Source organism: Globicephala melas, chromosome 4, assembly GCF_963455315.2.
Source record: "Globicephala melas chromosome 4, mGloMel1.2, whole genome shotgun sequence".
Lineage (NCBI taxonomy): Eukaryota > Metazoa > Chordata > Mammalia > Artiodactyla > Delphinidae > Globicephala > Globicephala melas.
The window spans coordinates 122,724,984-122,749,021 of NC_083317.1; the positions used below are offsets into that span (position 1 = coordinate 122,724,984).

At 35.7% G+C, this 24,038-nt stretch overlaps 1 protein-coding gene across 6 annotated transcripts in view; it reads right to left on the reverse strand.

Annotated features, from left to right (window-relative positions):
* Positions 1 to 649: 649 nt before the first annotated feature.
* Positions 650 to 24,038, reverse strand: part of TRPC1 (transient receptor potential cation channel subfamily C member 1) — a 63,928-nt gene continuing 40,539 nt past the window's right edge. For 4 of the 6 annotated variants that reach the window (XM_030873302.2, XM_030873301.2, XM_060298516.1 and 1 more), the window contains 6 exons: positions 23,719 to 23,858; positions 21,893 to 22,036; positions 12,831 to 13,006; positions 4,135 to 4,336; positions 3,642 to 3,836; positions 650 to 2,580 (listed from right to left, as the gene is read on the reverse strand). In XM_030873302.2, coding sequence (XP_030729162.1) covers positions 2,353 to 2,580; positions 3,642 to 3,836; positions 4,135 to 4,336; positions 12,831 to 13,006; positions 21,893 to 22,036; positions 23,719 to 23,858 — 1,085 coding nt within the window. In that variant the 3' untranslated portion in view covers positions 650 to 2,352. Of the gene's footprint in view, positions 2,595 to 3,641; positions 3,837 to 4,134; positions 4,337 to 12,830; positions 13,007 to 21,892; positions 22,037 to 23,324; positions 23,432 to 23,718; positions 23,859 to 24,038 lie in introns of those variants that run through there. The other 2 variants (XM_060298518.1, XM_060298515.2) reach the window with 2 other exon arrangements.

Here is a 24,038-nt window from a genome sequence, read left to right on the forward strand (position 1 = left end):
AAGGGTCTCAGACTGTCCTCATGGGTTCCAGCTTATCCGCATTTCTTCCCCCTGACACCTATTTTCCTCTTCCAACAGCCAACCTGGTGAACTTCAAGCTCCAGTATTAGATGTGAAAACAACAGCCTCAGAGACTGCTTAACCAACTCCAACAACTGTGTAATGTCAAATCCCTGTAAACAAATCACTGTACACACAAACATATGTGACTGCCAATATCCTAGTAGTTCTGTTTCTCTGACTGAACTCTGACTGATACAATTCCTTTTTATCACTGAGTAGATTTCCACTGTATGGATGTACGATTTATTTACCCATTCACCAGTTCACGGGCATTTGGTTGTTTTCAATTTGGGATCATGAATAAAGCTGCTATAAACACTCACATACAGGTCTTTGTATAGTCATATTATTTCAAAATATGGTATTTACAAATATAAAAAGAAATAGCTAAAAGAGTCAAATATCATTGCCACCAGAGGCAGGAAGAGGTACAAAGGGGTCTGATGTTGATGTTTTGCATTTTAGACCTTTGTTGCCATAATTAAAAAAAACAACAACAGTGAACTGTATACTTTAAAAGTGAATTTTATGATATGTGAATTATATCTCAATTAAAAGTATACAATAAAACAATGAACAAACTCTGTCAATTTATAATCTAATGTCAAGTTTTATTTACCTTTTTTCTTACAATATGCTGTCATTCAAAATATACCTCGTAAGTAACTCATGCATACAGTAGGCACTCTATAAATATTTTGATTTAATAATTAGATATTTTTTAGAATGACTAAAAACCCTGATGTAAAATCCCAATTGGGAAGTGCTTAATCCCATCATAGACAAAATATATAACTTTACAATAAACATTTTTATAAGAATTTGCCCAAAAAAGGGAACACTTACAATTTGGAAATTAAAAAATAAAAAGTAAAAAGCAAGATGAAACACAACACTAACATATTTCAACATTGATCCCTGGATCGGTGGTACTTATAGACCAAGGGCTACCTGCACCCTGTGGCCTTAAGACCATCTGACATTCAGTTAAGAAGATAATTATATACATAATAACCTCTTAACTGGAAATGCTGCATGAATAAATAAGGAATAGCCTATGAAAAAAATGTTAACTATATCCCTTACATGAGCACAGGAAAAAAATTTAAATATATACTTTATTCTCCAATTTAAAAAGTCAATGCTTTTCACCCTAAGCATCAAGAATGAGCCACAAATAAGCATGAAGTCCCATTTCTAGAACTATGTTAAATCCTGTGGAAAATACTTTTGGATATAAGATCAAGAACCTTAGTCCAAAAGTAAAACAAATCCTTGCATTAAAGGGTCTTCCAATGTTTACACAAACAAAACAGGCTGTGACCATACATGACAAAGAAATACCTTCTAAATCCTTATTTTGGGTTAGCTTTATAACTAGGAACATTCACTCCAGCTTGAAAAAAAATTATATCACTTTTATGATAATAAAAAATTAAAAGCCAATAAATACCTAACCTTAGAGAAGTAGCTATGCAAACTTATAAACATAATCAAATACTCTATAGCTACAAAATGAAAAGTCTACTAACTATATTTTTCAAAAACTATATAATTCTATAAAAATTTAAATACGTGGACTCTATCAATACATGGAAATGTATATATAAAATACTATTAAGTGAAAAAAGCAAAATGAAAAATATAAAGTGATTACAACCATGTAAAAGTAAATATATTACAGTAACAAACATTGAGGTGAATTTAAATTTATAGACACAAATAGATTCAAACATTCATTAGGGCTTTATCTTTGTTGCTTAAGATTATAACAAAAGAAAAAATAGACTATTGTTTTAGGTAAACCTATACTCCTAAACAATAAATACTGAACTATATATGTAAACTCTTAAAACAAAGATTTTAAAAAACAAGACTTCTATATCTCAAGTGTACCCTATGGAAGGAGATCAGTCCACATTTGCTGATCTTCAGTTTTACAAAACCTTCTGGCAATAGTCACTACAATTCTAATGCTGCCCCTCTTAAGCAGAAAGGGAAAAAAAAATTAAGCACCGTTTAAATAAGAAAACTAAGCAGCATGCTAACAAAATCTATCTACTTAATCTGTTTCATTACTGCAAAAAGCCACGAACAGAGGGTTTTAAAAAAACTAATCGTATATACATATTTTACATAACATATATTTATGCTATAAATATTTTAAAGAATGGCTTTTACATAATTCTTTATTTCAATATATATCTTACTAATTTAATTGCAAGTTATACAAATGCAGTCTTTCAGATTTATTATTGAAAATTATTCTCTACGTGATTTAGAAAATCGCTAATTTCTTGGATAAAACATAGCATATTTAGAAGTCCGAAAGCCAAGTAAATCCCTTATTTCATTTCGGAATTTTGACAGATCTTGGCGCAGTTCATTTAGATTTTCCACAGTTGCCTGATCTGTACTTTGCATCTTTTGTCTCATGGAAGTCAAGTAACGATGCACTAAACAGCACATCACTTTTTGGTAGTTTTCATCTCTCTTTTGCTTCAAATTTCTCCATTCCTTCAAAACAAAAACTATGATACTAACAATGTGCATAAAAATATTTAAATGAAGTGGATTTTTAAAAAAATTTACAGATACAAACACATATCTTGTAATGCTTTATTAGACTATATTTTTGCCACTACATGTTACAAAATAATGTTCAACACATTTGAAACATGCCATGCATATTTGTTTTATTCATTTATCTGTACACTTACCTTGATTTAAGATCTTTAGTTTATAGTAGGGATTAGCAAACTATGACTCACAGGCCAAATATGACCCACTTTGTGTTTCTGATGGCCTATGAGCTAAGAATGGCTTTTACAGATGAACGTTTTGTAATCAATTTGATGATGGGGACTACTAATTTTGAACTCCAAATAAACAAAATGTTATTCCCCCTCAAAATGGAATTCTATTCATTAATAGAGCTGTATTATAAAAAAAAAGTATTACTCAATTATTCTCATATGTTTAATTTCATCAATAAAAATTTTGTGGAAATTTGTTTTCTCTCTTGTTGTATTACTACCCACATAAAATCTACAATTTTTTCACAGCCCACAAAGTCTAAAATATTTATTATCCGGTCATTTACAGAAAAAGTTTGCCAATTCCTGGCTTATAGCAACATGTATTGAATTATTCATGTATTGAACAACTTTCAAGAAGAACCAGAAAAATATGCATTGACTCTAAGAGTCACTCTTATGCTGACAGCCTAGGTATTCTGAATGTTTTCCTTGTTTTAAAACTGTGAGCTGAGAATTCATGAAAAAAATCACAGCTCTCTCTCTCATTTTCAATAAATATTTATTGAATCCTTACTTTATGTTAGATACTATGCTATGCATTAGGGATACAGGAGTGAAAAAAAAAAGTCTTAGCCCTTGTTTTTTTTTAAGCCGTTTTGCTAATTGCTTTATAACCACAACAAATTAGTACAGAGAATGCCCTGTGCAAAACAACACAAGTCTTAGCCCTTAGGAACCTGCATATTTATGCTTTAGGAACATCTGAGATTAGTAATTATTAAAATTATCATGTTGCAGTTCAACCATCTAACTTCTTACCTTTAAGCTGTTCTGCCGTTTAACCTTGCCTTTTGATGTATGAGAGCAAATCCATTTACTGAGGCTACTAATCATATAGCAGATAGTCTTTGGCGAAGGAATGATGTTGAAAGGTGGGGGTAATGTACATTTGTCATCAAAGTAGCTAAGCCACAACTTTGCTCGAGCAAACTTCCATTCTTTGTCTTCATGATTCTGTAAGAGGCAAGTGAAAAACCAACACAGGATATGAATAGGCATGCACACATGCACACACACACAGTAGGGCTGGTATGAAGAGATTGTTTAAGATTGTTCAAATGTTTCCACACCTTGTAGGTAAAAATTTGGTTCAAGACTTGCAGTTAATATACATTACTTACATTTTTAAAAAAATCTATATTTAATTTTTAAATGACACATTCTTAATTCTTTTAAATCTTTGCCTTATCTACTATATACATTTGGTATGGTCTGAAGAGAATATAAAATTTTTAAAAGAATGAACACTTACTGCTATCAACTGAAAACTTTTATGAAGCATTGCCACCAGCAGCTTAGTAAGCACAATCACAACCACAACATTGTATGTCCCAACAATAACAGCTCCGACGAAGGACTGTAATTCTTCTCCGTAGCTAAATCTTGTGACAAAGATTGCCACATGTGCTAAGGAGAAAATATACCAGAACAAAGCAAAGCAAGTGCCGATGAACCTGTAAAGACAATTACATTTCTGTTTAAAAGGAATTTTAAGTTAATTAGCGAAAATAAAGAATTCATTTATATCAACATTACCTAAAGAGTACATAGATAGCCCAGGAGTAATATTTTATAAAATAACTGAGGTTGGACCCAACATCACAGATATGCCTTACTTTAAACAAAGAAACAAACTCAAAAGGAAGATAAATTATTCCTGTTTAATCTCTTACTACTTCTGTCTTTTCTCAACAGAGCAGCCTATGATCCTGTAATACTTAGTTAGATTTTGCCACTTCTTCACCCAAAAACTTCAAATGGCTCTCAAGCTCAACAGCCCAAAGTGCATACAAGGGCCAACAAGGTCCTACATGATCCCATTACCTTTCTTTCTTTTTTTCCCTTCATTTCTTTCTTTCAATTGAAGTATAGTTGATTTACAATATTATGTTAGTTTTAGGTGTACAGCATAGTGATTCAGTATTTTTGCAGATCATACTCCATTATAAATTATTACAGGATAATGGCTATAATTCCCTGTGCTATACAATATATCCTTGTTGCTTATCTATTTTATACATAGTGGTTTGTATCTGTTAATCTCATACCCATAATTTGTCAATCCCTGCTTCCCTCTCCCCTTTGGTAACCACAAGTTTGTTTTTCTATATCTGTGAGTCTGTTTCTCTTCTGCATATATATTCATTTGTATTATTGTTTAGATTCCACACAGAAGTAACATTATACAGTATTTGTCTTTCTCTGTCTGACTTATTTCACTAAGTATAATATTATCTAGATCCATGCACATTGTTGCAAATGGCAAAATTTCATTCTTTTTTATGGTTGAATATTAAATTGTGTATTTATATGGATTAAGAAGATGGAATATATATATCCCACCTTCTTAATTCATTCATCTGTCGACGGGCCCTTGGGTTGCTTCCATATCTTGGCTACTGTAAATAGTCCTGCTATGAACATTGGGGTGCACGTATCTTTTCAAATTAGTGCTTTCATTTTTTTCTGGCTATATAACAAGGAGTGGAATTGCTGGATCATACAGTAGTTCTATTTTTAGTTTTTTAAGGAACCTCCATACTGTTTTCCACAGTGGCTGCACCAATTTACATTCCTACCAACAGTGTATGAGGTTTCTCTTTTCTCCACATCTTCTCCAACATTTGTAATTTGTAGAGTTTTTGATGATGGCCATTCTGACTGGTGTGAGACTATATCTCATTTTTGCTTTGATTTGCATTTCTCTAATAATTAGTGATGTTAGGCACTTTTTCATGTGCCTGTTAGTCATCTGTATGTCTTCTTTGGAAATATGTCTATTCAGGTCTTCTGTCTATTTTCTGATTGTGTCGTTTGTTTTTCAATATTGAGTTGTATCAGCTGTTTACATATTTTGAATATTAACCCTCTGTCAGTCACATGACTTGTAAATATTTTCTCCCATTTTGTAGGTTGTCTTTTCGTTTTGTCAATGGTTTCCTTTGTTGTGCAAAAGCTTTTAACTTTAGTTAGGTCCATTTGCTTATTTTTGCTTTTATTTCTTTTGCCTTAGGAGACTGATACAAAAAAATATTGCTATGATGTATGTCAAAGAGTGTTCTATGTTCTCTTCTAGGAGTTTTACTGTGTCATGTCTTACATTTAGGTCTTTTAACCACTTTGAGTTTATTTGTGTATATGGTCTGAGGGAATATTCTAATCTCATTGTTTTACGTGTAGCTGTCCAGTGTTTCTAGCACGACTTGTTGAAGAGAGTGTCTTTTATTCACTGTATATTCTTGCCTTGTTTGTCATTGATTAATTGACCAAAGGTGCATGGGTTTATTTCTGGGCTCTCTATTCTGTCCCCCTGATCTGTTTTTGTGCCAGTATCATGCTGTTTTGATTTCTGTAGCTTTGTAGTATAGTCTGAAGTCTGGGAGGCTTACACCTCCAGCTTTGTTCATTTTTCTCAAGATTGCTTTGGCAATTCAGGGTCTTTTCTGGCTCCATATGAATATTAGGATTATTTGTTCTAGCTCTGTGAAAGATGTTATGGGTATTTTGATAGGGACTGCATTAAATCTGTAGATTGCTTTGGGTAATTTGGCCATTATAACAATGTTAATTCTTCCAATCCAAGAACACGGGGTAACTTTCCATTTGTATCATCTTCAATTTCCTACATCAATGTTTCATAATTTTCAGAGTACTGTCTTTCACCTCCTTGGTTAAGTTTATGGCTAGGTGTGATTTTAAATGGGATTGATTTTGGTTTTTTACTTTCTCTTTCGGATATTTCATTATTAGTGTACAGAAACTAATTAACATGCACAGATTTCTGTATGTTAACCTTGTATCCTGCAACCTTGTTGAATTCCCTTATTAGTTCTAATAGTTCTTTGGGTGGAGACGTTAGGATTTTCTATATAAAATATGTCATCTGCAAATAGTGAGTTTTACACCTTCCCTTCCAATTTGGATATGTCTTATTTCTTTTTCTTGTCTGATCACTGTGGCTAGGACTTCCAATACTTTGTTAAATAGAAGTGGTGAGAGTGGCCATCCTTGTCTTGTTCCTGAATTTAATGGGAAAGCTTTCAGCTTTTCATCATTGAGTGTGAGGTTGGCTATGGGTTTGTCAAATGGCCTTTATCACATTGAGGTATGTTCCCTCTATTCCCACTTTGATGAGTTTTTATCATGAATGGATGTTGAATTTTGTCAAACACTTTTTCTGCAACTATTGAGATGACCATGTGATTTTTATCCTACCTTTTGTTAATGTTGTGTATCACATTGATTGATTTGCATATATTGAACCATCCTTGTGACCCTGGAGTAAATCCGACTCGATCATAGTGCATGATCCTTTTTACACATTTTTAGATTCAGTTTGCAAATATTTTATTGAGGATTTTTGCATCTATATTTACCAAAAATATTAGCCTATAATTTGCTTTGTACTGTCTTTGTCTGGTTTTGGTATCAGGGTAATGGTGGCCTCATAGAATGAATTTGGGAGTGTTCCATCCTCTTTAATTCTTTGAAATACTTTGAGAAGGATAGGTATTAATTCTTTATATGTTTGGTAGAATTCCCCTGTGAAGCCATCCCATTCTGGACTTTTGTTTGCTGGGTTTTTTTTTTTTTACAAATTCAATTTCACTTCTAGTGATCAGTATGTTCAAATTGACTGTTTCTTCTTGATTCAGTCTTGGCAGGCCGTATGTTTCTAGAAATTTGTCCATTTCTTTTTGGTTGTCCAATTTGTTGGCATATAACCATTCATAGTATTCTCTTATGATTTTTTTGTATCTCTGTGGTATTGGTTTGTTATTTCTCCACTTTCATTTCTTATTTTGTTTATTTGGGTAAAGGCTGGCTTTTTCTTCTGGTAAGCCTGGCTAAAGGTTTATCAATTTTGTTAATCTTTTCAAAAAACCAGTTCTTGGTTTCATTGATCTTTTCTGTTTTTTATCTCTATTTTATTTATTTCCACTCTGATTTTTATTATTTCCTTCCTTCCTTCCTTCTACTGATTTGGGGCTTTGTTTGCTCTTTTTCTAATTCTTTTAGGTGGTAGGTTAAGATATTTGTTTGAAATTTTTCTTATTTCTTGAGGAAGGCCAGTATTGCTATAAACTTCCCTCTTAGAACTGCTTCTGCTGCATCCCTCAAATTTTGGAAAGTTGTGTTTCCATTTTCATTTGTCTCGAGCTATTTTCTGATTTCCTCTTTGATTTTATCATTGACCCATTGGTTTTTTAGTAGCATGTTATTTAGTCTCCACATGTTTGTTCTTTTCCCATTTTCCTTTCTATAGCTGATTTCTAGTTTCATATCACTGCAGTCAGAAAAAAATGCTTCATATCATTTCTATTCTCTTAAATTTATTAAGGCTTGTTTTGTGGCCTAGTATGTGATCCATCCTGGAGAACATTCCATATACACGTGAAAAGAATGTATATTCTGCTGTTCTGGGATGGAATGTCCTGTAAATACCAATTAAGTTCAACTGGTCTATGGTGTCATTTAGGAACACTGTTTTCTTACTGATTTTGTTTGGATGATCTATCCATTGATGTCACTGAGAGGTTAAAGTCCCCTACTATTATTGTATTACTATCAATTTCTCCCTTTATGTCTGTTAGTATTTGCTTTATATATTTAGGTGCTCCTGTATTGGGTGCATATATGTTAATGAGTGTAACCTTTATCATTATACAGTGCTCATCTTTGTCTTTTGTTACAGACTTTGTTTTAAAGTCTGTTTTGTCTGATATGAGTACTGCTATCCCTGCTTCTTTGTCATTTTCATCTGCATGAAGTATCTTTTTCTATCCCTCACTTTTTGTTTCTTTAGCCCTGAAGTGAGTCTCTTGCAGGCAGCATATTGAAGGGTCTTGTGTTTTCATGGAATCAGCCACCCTATGTCTTTTGATTGGAGCATTTAGTCCATTGACATTTAACGTAGTTATTGATAGGTATGCAGTTATTACCATTTTATTCCTTGTTTTCCAGTTGTTTTTGTAGTTCTCTTCTGTTCATTTCTTCTTTTTGTTTCTCTTGTTGTGGTTTGATGATTTCCTTTAGTAGTATACTTGAGTTCCTTTCTTTTTGGTTTTTGCATATCTATCATAGGTTTTTTTTTTTTTTTTTCAGTACGCAGGCCTCTCACTGTTGTGGCCTCTCCCGTTGTGGAGCACAGGCTCCGGACGCACAGGCTCAGTGGCCATGGCTCAGGGGCCTAGCCGCTCCGTGGCACGTGGGATCTTCCCAGACCAGGGCACGAACCCGTGTCCCCTGCATCGGCAGGCAGACTCTCAACCACTGCGCCACCAGGGAAGCCTATCATAGGTTTTTGATTTGTGTTTACCATAGGGCTCATATATGCTGTCCCATAATTATATCTACTTGTTTTAAACTGATAGTCATTTAAGTTCAAACACATTTTAAAAGATCTACATTTTTACCCCCCTCACCCACATTGTGTTTCTAATGTCATATTTCACATCTTCATGCTTATCTCTCAACTGTTTACTGCATTTACAGTTGCTTTTGTGTGTATGTTTTTTTCTTTTCATCTATGTACTGGCTTTTTAAAGTAATCTTCAATCCTTACTATGTAACTGCCTTTCCTAGTGGGATTTTCCCTTTCCTATAGATTCTTGCTTCTTTTCCATTTAGATAAGACCCTTCAACATTTTTTAGGTTTACTGTTGATGAATTCTTTTAGTTTTTGATTGTCTGATAAGTTCTTTATTTCTCCTTCTATTCTAAATGATAATCTTGCTGGGTAGAGTATCCTAGGTTGTAGGTCTTTTCCTCTCAGCACTTTGAATGTATCAAACCTCTCCCTTTTGGCCCACAAAGTTTCTGCAGAGAAAATCAGCTGATAGTCTTATGGGGATTCCCTTGTATATGACTGATTTTCTTTTCATGCCTTTAGAATTCTCTCTTTATCTTTATTCTCTCTTTATCTTTTATTCTCTCTTTAACTTTTGCCATGTTGTTTATGATATGTCTTGATGTGGGTCTGTTTGGTTTCATCTTGTTTTGGACCCTCTGTGCTTCCTGTACCTGGATATCTGTTTCCTTCTTCAGATTTGGGAAAGTTTCAGCCATAATTTCTTCAAATACATTTTTGATCCCCTTCTCTCTCTCTCTTCTCCTTCTGGAACCCCTATTATGTGAATGTTGGTATGTTTAATGTTATCCTAGAGATCTAGTGGACTCCTTTCGTTTTTTTATTTTCATTTGTCTTTCTTTCTGCTGTTCTGATTGGGTGATTTCCATTATTCTGTCTTCCAGATCACTTATGTGTTCTTCTGTGTCACTTAGGCTGTTATTCAGAGTGTTTTTTATTTCAGATATTGAATTGCCTATTCTTGTTTTGGTCTTTTTTATATTTTCTAGTTCCTTGTTAAAGTGATCTTTGTTTAGATCAATTCTCTTGATCTAAACTAATTTAGTTAGCATTTTTATTACCAATGACATGAATTCTTTATCTGGTAAATTGTTTATTTCTGTTTCATTATTTATTTTTTCAAGGTTTTTCTCTTACTTTTTCAATTGAGAGTAGTTCCTCTGCCTTTTCATTTTACTTAACTTTCTTTGCCTCTATGAATTTAGGTGAAACAGTTACCTATTGTGGTCTTGAAGGGGTGTTCTTATGTGTGTACCCAATGCCTTTGGTGGGATGGCTGGATTTGATGTGGACACCAGTGTTTCCTCAGGGTATGCTGGCAGCTATGACCTTGGTAGGAGGTGTGGCTAGAGATGGAAGAGCTAGAGCCTACGCAGGGTGTGAGGTGCGATGTTCTCTTTGCTCACTGGCCATCACTGCCCTGTGGGATCTGCTCCCAAGCTGCTGGAGTAAAAGCCCTGAGGGTCAGGCTAGAGCTGGCTCTGTTCCTTTTCAAGTGTGTTTTTCCTTCTCCCCACACCAGGATCTTTGCCCCAAAGGAGGGGGGTGCTGAAGCAAGTGGGGTTCATGCACTTATAGAGGTCTAATGCACTACCTGTGTAGGTGTCCGTGGCTCCACTCAGATGCAGCCCATGGTCGTGTCTTTTCCCTGGTATTGGCCACCCCAGATCTAGCGCTGCGCTATGGTGTGAAGTGAGTGGGGCCAGAGCATCCACTCAGTCTGGACTTGGGCACATAGCAAGGTGGCCACAGGAAACCCAGCAGCTGTGCTGCTGTCAAAACTCTGGGCTGCTTCTGGGGTGCCACTGGAGTAAGCTCCAACAATGGCAGCTGCCACACCACCTGGGCTATGCTCCAGGACTGGTTGCCTCTATGTCACAAGGACGAGTCTTCTCCCAAGTCCTGGATGCCCTAGATCCAGTGCCATCCTGTGATGTGGAATGAGTGGAGCTGGGGTATTCTCTCAGTTTGGGCTCGGGAGAGCAGCAAGGTGGTCACAGGAAATCTGACAGCCACTAGGGCAGACCTCTCTCTGCCCTAGCAGGGGGCAAGCCAGCACCTGCACCCCTCATTAGTGGCATCCAGGCTGTTCCAGCCTTTCTATCTCTCCCAGGGTTTCTCCAGCCAGTTAAGGGGGCTTGTCTCCTATGCGTAGAAACCAGACTGGAACACCCAGTCTGTGGCTTGACCCACTAACTCCCCAGGGCGAGTATCCACCTGTGTAATCTCCCTTTTCCTTTGAATCCCTTCCCGGGGCACAGGTCCTGACCAATCACTTTCTTCTCATCCTACCCGATTACATGTATACCTTTCTTAAAGCCTTTGTTGTACAGGAGTCCTTCTGCCTCTTTCCAGCTAGCTTTCAGTGAGAATTATTCCACATGTAGATGTATTTTTGATGTGTTTTGGGGGGAGGTGAGCTCCAAGTCCTCTTACTCCACCATCATGATCCGCTTTATTCCCCATTACCTTCCTGACCTAATCTACTACAGCTCTCGCTCTGATTCACTACATACCATCCATGCTGACCTCCTGGCTTTTCCTTGAACATACCAACCACACTCCCATCTCAAGGCATTTGCATTTGCCATTCCCCTATCTGCCAACGCTCCTCCTCCAGATACCTTTTCATGGCTTGATCCTTCACCAGCTTTATATCTTTACTTGGATGTCATCTTTTGTGAGGCCTTCCTTAACCTCCTACCTAACTAAAGCTACACCCTCTCACACAAAAATCCTCCCTGGCCCAAGCTTTATTTGGGCTACAGGCAAGGGCCTGTGTAATACTGATATATACTATATCAATACTGTGCAATATACTACATATTTTATTTTTATTGCCTGTATCACCTCAACAGAATAATAAACTCCGTGAGGGTAGTTTTGTTCACTGATACTTCATTTACTTAGCACTTAGAACAGGGTCTGGCATACTGAAGGTGTTAGATGAATATTTATTACTCATTTAATCTTATTCCTTAAATAAACTAAAGAATAGTTGGTACATAATAGGAATACAACAAACGTGTAATTCTACACCTCTTCTCCATTATTTTATCTAAGAATGTGGGGAGGTATTTTGTCTGCCTCACAACTGGTTGTTCAATTCCTTCTGATACAATAAATTAGAGAAAAAAAATGTTCTTGAAGCTTTAACAATCTCAACCCTAATGACCTCCTAAGAAGTGTTGAAATCTGAGAGTGCTTTGGCTGTAACAATGACTGGGAATTGCCACTGACAATTAATACTTGAAGGGCAGAGACGTGGAACATCTCACAATACATATATAGGACCCACAAAGAACTGTCCTGCCCAAAATGCTAAGAGTGCACAAAATGCAAGAGTTCCTCTGTTAAGATAGACTGTAGTTGAGGAGACAATGTAATAACTCAGGCCACTAATTATTTAAGATTCTATGTGTAAAGGTGACTATAAATGATTCATGAAAAATAAGTATTTCTTATTCAAAATGCATTCCTTAAAGAAAATTTGAAGTCCTAGTTCTGTAGGTATGAATTCACACATAACACAACAGAAAGACAGACATATATTTACTAAAAATTTAAAAGACACTCACGAATGGAAGGTATCATTGCTTTGCTGTTCACAGAAGATGCCTACACAGTCCTTCTGTTCTTTTGGAGTATAGTCTTTATCATACAGTTGTGTCAGTCCAATTGTGAAAGAAAACAAAACAAGAAGAAACATTCCAAGAAATTTTCCAAAATCTTGTAACATCTGTCCCATTGAAATCTGTGGAATATATTACATAGGCATTCATTAAAATCATCAGGAAAACAAAATATGAAAAACTAAATGACCAGGCAAGAAAACATATGATCCACAAGGCTACTCCTTTTTTTCCACCTGTTTGAGATATTTCATCACTTTTAAAACACCAAAAATCCAGTTGTCAAACAAAAAGCCATTCTGATCATGCCAGCACTGTGAGTGTTGGATGGTACATTCCTTGAATCTGGACCAAGTCTGCAGAGGATAATTTTGCTATGAAGGTAGAGGAAGAGACATAGAGATTTAAGAAAAGGCCTAATTTGCAAGGGATGAAAGGAAAATTCTTTGCTAAAACCTAAAGGGAAGTAAATGCTTATATTTATAGTTTCTCAAAGTTTACAAATATAAAACCATTAGGACATAAAGTATTTCATTTGATTTTTGCAACCAATTTAAACCACTTCCTGAAGAACAGCATTTCCCCCTCTAGGACTGTCCTAATCTCTTTTGCCAAGGTGATCAATTCTCTTTCATTTGGGGTCTATTATAAGAAAAAATTATACGTGTTAAGTCAAATGAGAGGGTCTAATACTTATGTAAGTATCTACCATAATTTAGACATGTGTAATGCATCTGGGAGCTTTATTCAAGCCTAATTTCATTCTCCTTTAATACTCTTTCAAATTCTGGGGAATAGGTACTTTTCATAAATTCTTGTTATTTAAATTGGCATACAAATTTGGAGAATAATTTAACATTACGCTTTGATCCCGAAATTCTATCCCTAGGAATTTAGCCAACAGGAAGTACACAAAGATGCATTACATACAAGGATTTTCATTGTAGCGCTGTAGAAAAAGAAATTAGAACATCCTAAATGTTGTTGTCAAAAAGAATGAAGTGCTATGTGCTGGCATAGAAAGATGCCTACAAAACATTAAGTTAAAAAAGCAGGGTACACAACAGTATTAAACAGCTATTTTTTAAAGGATAGGTTAGATATATATTTTCATATAGATAAGTTTTGATATGCACAGGAAATTTCTGGAAGTTTACACAAGAAACCATTAACAGTGCTTGCCTATGGGAGGTAGGACTAGGGGTGTGGTTTTAATCTTCTTTGCTATATGCATTTATTACTTTTAAGATACAAAAATTAAGTGTTTAGAAATAATCCCTCCTCAAATGTAACCAGGCCAAATTTATATAATTAGTGAAATCCAACTTCAAATAAAATTCCGAACTCCCTCGAGCTTGCCAACATAACACATGCCAATCACCGACGACACAAAATAGTAGCAGCAGGCAAGTGGCCAAGCCCCTCCAGCCCACTATAGTGAGCCAGCTAATTAAGTCGAAGAGGTGTGGTGAAATTTTTACGCACAGCACAAGCTAGTATTCCAGGCGACTTGGAGTGGGGAGGTCCACTATGCCTGACTTTTATGCACTTGACTAGCATGTGACTCTTTTCAAAATCTTATGCTTCCCTCACTTAGCCCCCTTGCCAAATTCTGATGGAAGCAACAGAAAACTTTTAGAATCAGAAAGCTCAAAATGTGTGAGAAAGAGAAGAAATACATTTCTCTCTTAATCAATGATAGCTTTATTAGGTCACTTTGGAAAGAAATCACTTATTCAGATTGTGACTGCTTAGAATAAAGCCATATCGTGTTAGTAGAGAACCTAATAATGTATGACAGTAAGAGTACAATAACTGCTTTAGATAAGTACAGAAAAGATTGGATTTGAAGAAAATTTAGACACTGTGAGCTTAAAGGTAAATAAAGTTTTCCAAGAGTGACCATGTATGCTGTTATAATTTTAATTTCAAAAATTTAGTCCAAAAGTGAAAGCCTTAATTTAATATTACTGGGTTTGTTTTTTTGTTTTTGTTTTTGTTTTTTTTGCGGTACGCGGGCCTCTCACTGTTGTGGCCTCTCCCATTGTGGAGCACAGGCTCCGGACGCGCAGGCTCAGTGGCCATGGCTCACGGGCCCAGCCGCTCTGCGGCATGTGGGATCTTCCCGAACCGGGGCACGAACCCGTGAACCCTGCATCGGCAGGCGGACTCTCAATCACTGCACCACCAGGGAAGCCCTTAATATTACTGTTTTAAAGATAAGAGTAATTTAATTTCAATATCAAGATGAGCAATATTTAATGAGAACACTACAAACTTCATGACTTGTTTTTTAAAAACATATTAGTTCTTGTATAACATGGAAGAACCAAAATTAGCTACAGTGGATATCGCTGAGGTGAACATTAGCTTGAAGAGCACACTAATGAAACATTCATGTGAAATGCAAACATTAAAAGCAGTAAATTAATTTTAGTCTGAGAAAGATTATAAGGTTCATTTATTTGTAAAAATAACAATCACGCTTTCTTACATGTTTACTTATTTTTATATGTGTCAAAAGAATCAAACTGGACTACTTCTCACACCATATACAAAAACCTGAAACCGTAAAACTCCTAGAAGAAAATATAAGCCAGTATGCCTCTTTGATATTGGTCTTAGCAATACATTTTTTGATATGTCTCCTCAGGCAAGGGAAGCAAAAGCAAAAATAAACAAATGAGACCTACTCAAACTTAAAAGCTCTTGCACAGCAAAGGAAACCATCAACAAATGAAAAGGCAGCCTACCGAATTGGAGAAGATATTTGTAAATGATGTGTCTGATAAGGGGTTAAATACACAAAATCGTACAAAGAACTCAGACAACTCAACCTTCCTCTCTCCAAGCACCCCCTCAGTCATGCTCCCAAGTCCTTTGTATGTAATCTCTAAAATAGTATTCTTCACTTTATACTTTATGTTTGTCTCTTCTAGCAGTCTTTAAGGGCAGGCACAATGTCAGTAAGCTCCAGAGCCTGGCATATTAATTAAAGTACTGAATACAGGGGCTTCCCTGGTGGCGCAGTGGTTGAGAATCTGCCTGCCAATGCAGGGGACACGGGTTCGAGCCCTGGTCTGGGAAGATCTCACATGCCGTGGAGCAACTAGGCCCGTGAGCCACAACTACTGAGCCTGCGCGTCTGGAGCCTGTGCTCCTCAACAAGAGAGGCCGCGATAGTGAGAGGCCCGCGCACTGCGATGAAGAGTGGCCCCCGCTTGCTGCAACTAGAGACAGCCGTCGCACAGAAACGAAGACCCAACACAGCCAAAAGTAAATAAATAAAATACTGAATACATAACTACTTTTTATATGTCTTTTATCTAACTCTTTACCATTTAACAAGAGGTATCACATATTTTTATTTATCCTGCAAGGCGGGGAAGGCTAGCATTATCTCCATTTCTCCAAGTGACAAACTGAAACTCAAAGATTTAGTGAATTGCTCAGGGTGAAAGAACTAATAGATGGCAAATGTGGAACTGAATTCTTGCTTCTGACTCCTTGCAAGGGCTTTTCTAAAACATCACTTTGTGGTTTTTACCTTAGCTGTCCCATTAGAAATTTGGGGCTGGGTACAATTAAGAAATATTTAGTTCTCATGCATTTTGCCTACACAGCAGGGCTTGTTGAATTAATACATGAATAAATGTATTTTAAAAGATGTAATTGTTAATTAACATTTTGCACCATCTTTTTTCTAACACTATGTGAGCTGGGCCTTACTTTCCTGACCTATAAAAGAAATGGCCACATGCTGCATCAGACTTGCTCATCCACATGCTATTAAAAATTTGTCAGACTTCACCCCGAACTATTTAATCAGCATCTCTGAGGGCAGGACTGGAGAATGTAGGTTAAATGTGTTCCCCACACCATCCTTGCAGCCTCTCCAGTTTTTGAACCCCTAGACTATACGACTTCTAAGTTTCCCTCTAGCTCTGACATTCCATACTCCTTTCAAGAAAAAATATCCATCCCCAGTATACCCTAAAATGCCAAACACCTGAAATCACTCTTTACTCACAAAGAACAATACTTTACAAACAACAATAATATGCCATTTATGTTATACAGGCCACTAAGTCTGATAATTATCCAATAAAAACAAACAATTCACTAGGAATAAAGGATGCACTCGTGTGTCACATACTACATTCACTTTCCAAGTTTTCTTGTATTATTTTTCAGGTCGGTCACAGTTACCTCCACTACTCTAAGGGAACGGAGGAACGGATCGAAACGTTTATGTAAAGCCCATGATGCGTCAGGTACTCTGCTATGCATGTGATATACACTGACCCATTCAATCCTCACAACAGATACAAAAACTGAGACTCGAAGAGAAGAGGTAACAGTAAGTTATGGAGCAAGATTCTGAACCAAGCTGTGTGATCCTGTCTTTTCCTTCTTGTCTAATCTCCCAACTACCAGTATTAAAGGCTGCATAAGTCATTTGACACACATGGATAAATGAAGAAGAATTTTAAAAATCTATAAACTATGAAAGCCTGCCAACAGAAGTATTGTACAGTAAAAGTTAATGAGGGACTCATATTACTCATGAAAACTCTGAGAAGCAATTCAGCACAGTGGTTAAGACCATTAGCTCTTGAGCCAAACTGGGTTGGAATCCCAGTTCTACTACTCATCAGCCGTGTGACCTTGTACAAGTTACTTAATGTCTCTACACCTAAGTTGCTTCCTCTGTAAAATGTAAATACAAGAGTCCGCCTCTTCGAATGGTTGCGAGGATTGAATGAGGTCATAAATGTAAATAAAGATCTTAGAATAGTAACGGACACACAGTTAAGGACTCAAATGTTCACTGTTAATATTACCATTATTCACGATTATTTATAGATTGTGCCTTTTTTTTTTTTTTTGGTTGTTGAAGTATGTAACATTACTGATTTATACCCAATCATGTCTCTTACATCTGCTGAGGTAGATTAGCTGGCATCCTGAATTCAAAAAAGCGGGAGAGCTAACTTCAAAGAGCAGGCTGGTCTCTGGAGTCAGACCGAGGCAGGTTTAGCTCTTGACTCTGCCACTTAATAGTTCTGTGAACTATTTCTCTCCCTAAGCCTTAAACCCTCCATTTGTAAAATGAAAATGAAAAATAACAAGGGTTGTGAGGACGGCTAAATAAATGGAAAACATATAAGAGAGTGCCTGGTCCACATGAAATGTTCAATAAATGTTAGTTGCTGTTATTATTGGGAATAAGCAGGTACAGCAACAGCTAGGATGTAGCCCTATTTCTCCATCAGATTTTTTTGTTTTCTCAGACCAATCAGTGCTTGTATTTACTCAACCCCATCTAACAAGTTTTTCAACTCAATTCAACAAACAGACATTAACTCCATCATATGGAGAAATTCATTCTCATGGGAGTACGAGTGTAGAAACAGATTTTCTAGTGGTGGGGACACTAAAGCTGGTGCATGTCCCCTCTCCCTGGAATGCCCTACAGCCAACCTCCTTTCAACTCATCTTTTAAGGCTTAATTTCAGTGTCATCTCTTCTGGGAAGTCTCCTCTGATGCCTTCAACTGAAGTGAGTACCCTTCCTCTGGGCTATTACAGCATCTACCATTCCAAATGTTGTCATTGGCTAGTCATCCTCGGTGAACCATGCATTCTTTAAAAGGAGACGGCAGTATACTCACTTTAGTATATTCCCAGTGTCCAGTACCTATCAGGCACTCAATAAATGTTTATTGAATGAATAAGTAAAGTTTCAACAAGCAGAGGATAGTCTGGGACAGCGGTCCCCAACCTTTTTGGCACCAGGGCCTGTTTTCGTGGAAGATAATTTTTCCACATACGGGGTGGGCGGGGTGGGGGATGGTGCAGGCGGTAATGCGAGTGATGGGGAGCAATGGGGAGTGGCAGATGAAGCTTCACTTGCTTGCCTGCCGCTCCCCTCCTCCTGGGCAGTCTGGTTCATAACAGGCCTTGGACTGATACCGTTCCGTGGCCTGGGGGGTGGGGACCCCGGGTCTGGGACATTCTAAACAGGGTAATAACATAAAAAATGACAAGGAAGTGGGAAAGCACATGACCTGTGTGAGATTAGTGACTGGTCTTGGCCCAGATGGAGAAGTATTTCATGAAGAGATAAGGAGATGAGTATAGTGAGCAATGGCTAGAAAGTAAGGCCCGATTGTAGAAGGCCATCTTCCAAAGTCTACCTACAACATGTCAGAAATTTAACAAATACAATCATACAAATTTCAAGTAATAGAATAAAGGATTCAATCACTGCTGAATCAGGATCATTTTATGTATTCCACTACAGGATAATTCCATGACCTTGCTTTGCCTGGTAGAGTCTCAGTTCACAGCTGTTGTCCCAACTTAGTAATGAAAAATATCCTTTTCATTCTCCAAAGTGTCTCTATTTGGATGATAAATTATAGTCATTCTAACTAAGGGAGAGATCTGGACTCCTACTGCAGGTTATATAACCAGCTAAATTAAAGTCTGTCAGCTTCTAAATCTACAAAGATTTGGAAGGAAAAAAATGTTAGTAAATGGAGATAAATTTAACAAACAACTGCAGTAATCACATAAAAACATTATCTGACATAGCATGTTATGTAAAGAAAAAAAGCTGCACTTTAGCTAAAGTAGTTAATTTATTGTCAATTTTCCTTTTGCATTTCTTTTCGCTTTATATTCATAATTGAATCACTCTTTTAATTGAGTTCCTTGCTTCTGATTAACAAAATGGAGGAAAATGTATTATAAATCTTCTGCACAAAATTATTCTAGAGTTCTTTGTTACCAATATGTTATACAAATCTTTCATGTCAATAAGATTACACTGGAAAACAAATAACTTTATTGGAGAAATCTTTTAAGTAAAAGCCTGAAGATAGGACTCTACAGATTCTTATTAAATATCTATTTTTCATCCTCTTTCTGAGTAACCAGACCTTGGTTTCTTGGGGGGAAATATGCTCAATTAAAAGTACTCATCTCCTCAGAGATACAAACAGCCATGTGACCCAATTCTGGCCAATGAGTTATAAGTGGAAGTATTTTGTAGGCCTCAAGGAAAAATAATTGTCCTCTTGTTAAAAAAAAGAAAGACAGCTGGCTCATGCTCTCTGCCTTTCCCCTTCTTCCTGCTGGATGCAGACTTTATATAATGACTTGGAGCAGGGAGCCTGCGACCATGAGAACCAGTCACACTCGAGACAAGTTTATGTATTTGCAAAACCCATCAAACTATACAGTTAAGACGGGTACATTTTACTGTATGGCAAATTATACCTTAAGATACGTTTTTAAAAAAATCAGTTGCTGGACTAGACCATAATATTTAAACATATATTATGATTAACCTGTAGACCTTTTAAAAAATAGGAGCACACTAAATATTTGTTAGTTTCACTTAAATTATTTGCTAGTTCTATGGCTATTAGAACAATATAAAGTACCTGCTGGAGGAGAAAAACACACACCACAGCTGAAAAGACAAATACCCACTTACGCAGTATTTGTATACATGTCTATAGTTCTTTTGGGAAAAGATTAAGTCAGGAAGACCTGACTCAACAGTTCTAAGAAAAAGAAACAAATAATTTGCTAAGAAATAATAATATACTTTTTCCTGTTTAACTTGTTGTAAAAATCTGTAAAGAAATTTTCAGTATAGAAACTTAGTGATACCATCAGTTTTTAGCTAAAAAACAAAGAAAACAATGTGCATGTAGAAATACTGTGGACTCTTGATTAAAACATTTATAGAAGATATTAGTGATAAAATTAAATCAAAATAACAGATAGTCTAAACCAGTGTTTCACAAACCATGTTTTGGAGAAAAAAAGAGACCTGAGCATATTTCATGAAAAATGGGTATGATGTTAACTGAATTTAGGTGATGATAGTTTGAACAAGATCAAACAAGTTTTTTTACTTCTTTCTCATAGGCTTTAATGTGATAATGTGTACTGTGAATTCCCAAAAGAGGTTATACGGAATGCAGTGTATCCCAAACTTATTTCAGTCCGAGCATCTCACAGGACTTGGCTAAGAGAGAGTCACACTTCAGGAAACACTCTTGGAGGATGACAGCACAAGCCAAATCAAATGGGGTTTTTCCTACATATTTTGTTTTCATATCTCTGTTGGAGAAGGTAATTATGCATTTTATTTAAAATATCTCCTTTAAAAATACAAAACAGAATCTAAATTGTTAGTAAATTTTGACTTAACAAGGAAAAATGAATATTGCTCAGGTTTTCAGACTTACAAAATAACAAAGTATTATGTAGAGCTGGTCCCCAAGCAGAACTGGCTCCACCTTTCAAGAACAATCAGCTACTAAAATCTGTGGGGTACATGCAACCAATTATGAGTCCTTTCTTTAGTGTAAAGAGACTCAGAATTTAGTCCTGGACTCTCATGTATAATAATCATACTACTTTGAAATGATAAAAGCTCAATTTCTTTAACTATAAAGTACTGTAAAGCATAAAGTTGGACTACATAAGCTCTATGAAATTTTTTAGCTCTAAATACTCTATTTTCCAACTTACTACATTTGATATTTATTAAGCAAAGTAAAAGAGTATTTTGTTACAATATAACTTACGTATTTTCAAAATCATCATGAAGTATGAATTCCGTTTGTGCAACATCTCCCTTATATTTATCACTTAAAACTTTAAATGTGAAATTCATTTTGGTAAAAAGCAAAATTTTATGTCCTTCTACTGTCTGAAATATAACTATATTTTAAATACATCTACGTCTATGAACTCGGGGGAGAGGGACAATGGACCACAGCTTAACAAAGTTTGGAATGTCTAAAAGCAGAGGATTATCATTCAGCCAGAAGCAAAGCAGATGAACATGCTGTGACTTTTCAACTGTTAACTATTTTCAAAAGCAAAGTTTAGCTTTAATATCATGAGAAAACAATGTTCCAGTGGACAAGTAAAAGGTGTAGTAGTTTTACAAATTTTCTTCAAGAAATTTTAATTACTCACCTGTAATGGACCCAAGATAGAGCTTGTTGTATACATAAAAAAGAGACGAAGATAACTCAGAACATTGGCAAATGCAAAAAGCCCTTCTGCCACCAGTGTAGGATGGAATGCATCCCAGTCCTTCCGATCAGCAAAATCATGAAACTAAGGTTAGGAAAAAAAAAGCCAAAGATAAAACAGCTCTCTCAAGTTAGGAAAATAAAAAACAAATATTCTGACTGTTGAAAGAAAACTATTTTATGTCTCCTTGTGGGGGACTCGATTTATGTTTTATAAAGTTCTCTTCTTTTAATAGAAATAACATTGTTTTAAATAAATAAAAGATTTCTACATATGTGGGGCAATATCACTTGTGCTATATAAAGAGGTTTTCTCAGAAATTCCTATGTTTTAAAAAACTAATGTTTTAAAAACTTTCATTAGATTTTTTATGAATGAAATTTCTGCTAGTTTTTCTTAAATTCCACAACACAAACTTTAAGAATGTGTGCTGTCAATTAATTAGCTATCACATTAAATTAACCTAGCCCTTTGACTCAGGATTCTACAATGGCCCATATATGCTTTCTCCCTTCTAAATAACAAGAAAAAAAAGAGTGTATTATTATACTTTAGACATAGAATGACCACATGTTCCAATTGCCTGGGACAGTCCCAGATTACATACCAGTTTTCCTGGCATAATTATTAATTGTGCCCCCTTTCACTTGTAAAGTGTCTTGGTCTGAATAATAAACTATATGGACACCCTGCTTCTAGAACTAAAGAGACCAGTCTAAAAAAACCAATGACCATCAACCTTTCTATCAAACCATCTATCTATATATGATCTTTTTATTTTCTTAATAACTTCACAACTCTGGTCATGGAGCATACCTAATAAACATGTTTGGTACTACTGATCAATTACATGAATAGAGGTTTTTAATAAAGTGATATAAGATAACCAGTTTGCTTTCTCTGTAGTCTATAAATCAGTCAAAACCCAAAAAATATTATATAAATAGTTCCTTGAATGTGACGCCTCAGAATTCTAAACTCAGGTGTAAACCAAGGTAGTTAACATAATCTCCATTACCTTTCCTGGGCTTTTAATAAATCTTTATAAATGTAACATTATAAGATGTCTATAAGGTTAGATTTTTGTCAAATTTTAAATTTAAAAATATAGGAATCAGAAAATAACTAAATTTACATAACTTTTTAAGCTGTGTAAGATAATAGTCATGATTTGGAATGTGTAAAACACTATATAATGAGTTCCATTCAGATAAACTTTTTCCAGATAGACATAAAGATATCTAACACTAATCAATTTAAGTAACTTTGTGTTACTTAGGTTAATGAGGTAATATATAGGTTAATGAGGTAAGTGAACCTAGCTCAGATTTAAGGAATTGGCATTTGGTAGAAAGAAAATGCCTAGACAGACCTGGATTTAAATCCAGTCTTGGTTTCTTACTGTGTGGTCTTGGACAAGTTATTTATTATCTCTGAGCTTCCTTTTCCTTATTTGCAAAATGGGGATAAGGACATCTGTCTCATAGAATCCCTGTGAGAATAAAATGAGATAAAGTATAGCAAGTATCAACCATGGTGCCTGGCATAAAATAGGTAACGAACATTTAATGGTAATTAACACCCTTGAAGCTATTAGAAAGGAAGGAAACAATGTGTACTATTCCCTTGCACAAGGATAGGTTTAGAATGAAAACACATCAGACACAGATTTGGGCCAAAGTAACTCTGAGATACATAGTTAAATACCCTGGGTTTTTCCTAAATAAATTTCACTTGTGCCTCCAGTTGACATAGTTAATAGTCACCTTGTTGTGAGCAACCACTTTGAGGGCAAAGGTTGCCAAATAAAGTGAATTCATGACAAAACTGAGTTGATTACGTGATTCTTCTAAAAAGTCTTCCAACCCTTCATACCAGAGTCTTTTAATGTCTGACCAAATCATCCCTAAAAAAGGAAGAAAAAAAATCAGATAATGCTCTCTTCATTCAATAATAAACTAAAAAATACCTTAAGACTCAAAGTACTAAATAAATAACACCTGTCAGTTGTAGCCTCATTCAGAAGAAAAAAATAACATTCAGTAAAATGTTCTTAAAATATGAAAGAAAATAACCTTAAGTTTCA